We start from the raw sequence: 2,016 nt of genomic DNA, 5'->3' as shown, positions 1-2,016 counted from the left end.
GCCCCCTCCCGGCTGCAGGCGGAGGTGGAGCAGAAGAAGAAGCGAACCTTCCGCAAATTCACCTACAGAGGCGTGGACCTGGACCAGCTCCTCGACATGTCCTAGTAAGAGCCGTCGGCGGGGCCTGGCCCCGCGCTCGGGCCGCGGTTAAAAAAACCCAAACAAACCCCCGAAACAAACCGAAACCGGGTTTGGGTGGTTTTGCAGTTTGGTGTCTGGGCTCTTGGAGGCCCCAGAGTGGGGACGGCGGCCCCGGGGGGAGTCTCCAGGCGCTCAGTCTCTCCGTCCCCCCGCAGCGAGCAGCTGATGCAGCTCTACAGCGCCCGGCAGCGCCGGCGCCTCAACCGCGGCCTCCGCCGCAAGCAGCACTCGCTGCTGAAGCGGCTGCGCAAGGCCAAGAAGGAGGCACCGCCCATGGAGAAGCCGGAGGTGGTGAAAACCCACCTGCGGGACATGATCATCCTCCCCGAGATGGTGGGCAGCATGGTCGGCGTCTACAACGGCAAAACCTTCAACCAGGTGGAGATCAAGGTGAGGCGGCACAGCAGGGCCCAGCTCAGCGGCCTGAGGGCCTCTGCGTTCGTTTTTTCACGTTTTCCTGCTCCTGCCCTGTGGCTGAGCGGGAGGTCGAGGCTCCTTCTTGGGGCAAAGCTGGTGTTGTGGGACGACCAGAAGTGTCTGAAGTGTCCCAGAGACACCCAAAAGAGTCCCAGGGACATCCAAAAGTGTCCGAAATGCTCCAGGGCTGCCCAGAAGTGTCCCAGGGACACCCAAAAATGTCCCAGGGACATCCAAAAGTGTCTGAAGTGTCCCAGGGATTCTGGAAAGGGTCTGCTGTGTCCAAGGGAGGCCCAGAAGTGTCTGAGGGATGCACAGAAGTGTCCCAGAGACATCTGAAAGCATCCATAGTGTCCCAAGGGATGTCCAGATATGTCCCAAGTGCCCCAGGGACGCCCAAAAGTGTCCCAAGTGTCCGAGGGACACCAAAAAGAATCTGTCCTGAGGACGGGCTCATCTCAGGGGAGTCTCGAGGCTTCACTGCAGAGTGGAGAGGAGTAACGTGGTCGTGAGCGTGGGGGGGGCCCGGCGCTGGCTCCCTGCCCATGGGCACCCGATGAAACGGATCCATGAGGTTTCCTGGGAGTGGAATAACCCGCAGGGGGGGGGTGTCGGGGGTGTGGTGGTGACCTGATACCTCTGCCAGGATCAAATGGTTATTCGCTGTGGTAAACGCAACCAGGGCACCAAAAAGCCCCCAAGGCTGGTGCGTCCCCTCTTCCAGGTGCTTGGGAGCTCCTGGGGGGGCAGAGGAACCCCCTGGTCCCCCTGAACCCCCCCAAGCTCCGCATGACGCCGCCAGGGCCTGCACCCACGTGGGGACCGGGGTTTGTAACTGGGGGCTCTGGGAGGCCGGTGGCTGGTGGCCCTGGGTCACCCCCTCCATCGTGGGTCTCTTCCAGCCTGAGATGATCGGCCACTACCTGGGGGAATTCTCCATCACCTACAAGCCGGTGAAGCACGGCCGGCCCGGCATCGGCGCCACCCACTCCTCCAGGTTCATTCCGCTCAAGTAACGCAGGAGCCTTTTCCACCTGTAAATAAAGAAATTTCTGCCACCTGCCTCGTGGCCAAGCGGTTTGTGGGGCTGCGGGCTGGGCCGGGGCACGGGCGAGCAAAGCTGCTGTCTTCACCGTTCCCGAAGAGTTCCTCTTTTTTTTAATCACGTTTTTCAGCCAACACTTGTTTTCAGTGGGGTTTATTAATTAATGAAATTCCTTATCCTTCGATGGGAAGCGAATGGCACGTCCCTATTCTTGGTGGCGCTTTGTCTGTTTGATTTAATTTGTGGCGTTTCAGGCGCCGCTGGGAGCGCAATGACGCGCCAGCTCGCTGCGAGCTTAACCCATGGAGAAATGGGGGGTGGGGGGTTGTTGGGGGGTTCAGGGCCAGCCCCTCTCCTGGGGGAAGTGGCCGAGGATGTGTCCCAGGATGCCGAGACCCCAAACGATTAATTTT

The 2,016-nt window shown here is 60.5% G+C and overlaps 1 protein-coding gene across 1 annotated transcript; it reads left to right on the top strand.

Annotated features, from left to right (window-relative positions):
* Positions 1-6: 6 nt before the first annotated feature.
* Positions 7-1,620, top strand: RPS15 (ribosomal protein S15). The gene is made up of 3 exons (XM_026865093.1): positions 7-104; positions 297-531; positions 1,461-1,620. The coding sequence occupies exons 1-3, from the start codon at positions 97-99 to the stop codon at positions 1,572-1,574; spliced, it is 357 nt and encodes a 118-aa protein (XP_026720894.1). The 5' UTR covers positions 7-96; the 3' UTR covers positions 1,575-1,620.
* The last annotated feature ends 396 nt before the right edge of the window (positions 1,621-2,016 follow it).

The sequence above is a fragment of the Athene cunicularia genome, assembly GCF_003259725.1.
Source record: "Athene cunicularia isolate RWA chromosome 28 unlocalized genomic scaffold, athCun1 chr28_part1, whole genome shotgun sequence".
Taxonomy (NCBI): domain Eukaryota; kingdom Metazoa; phylum Chordata; class Aves; order Strigiformes; family Strigidae; genus Athene; species Athene cunicularia.
This window is presented reverse-complemented; position numbering and strand designations above follow the sequence as displayed.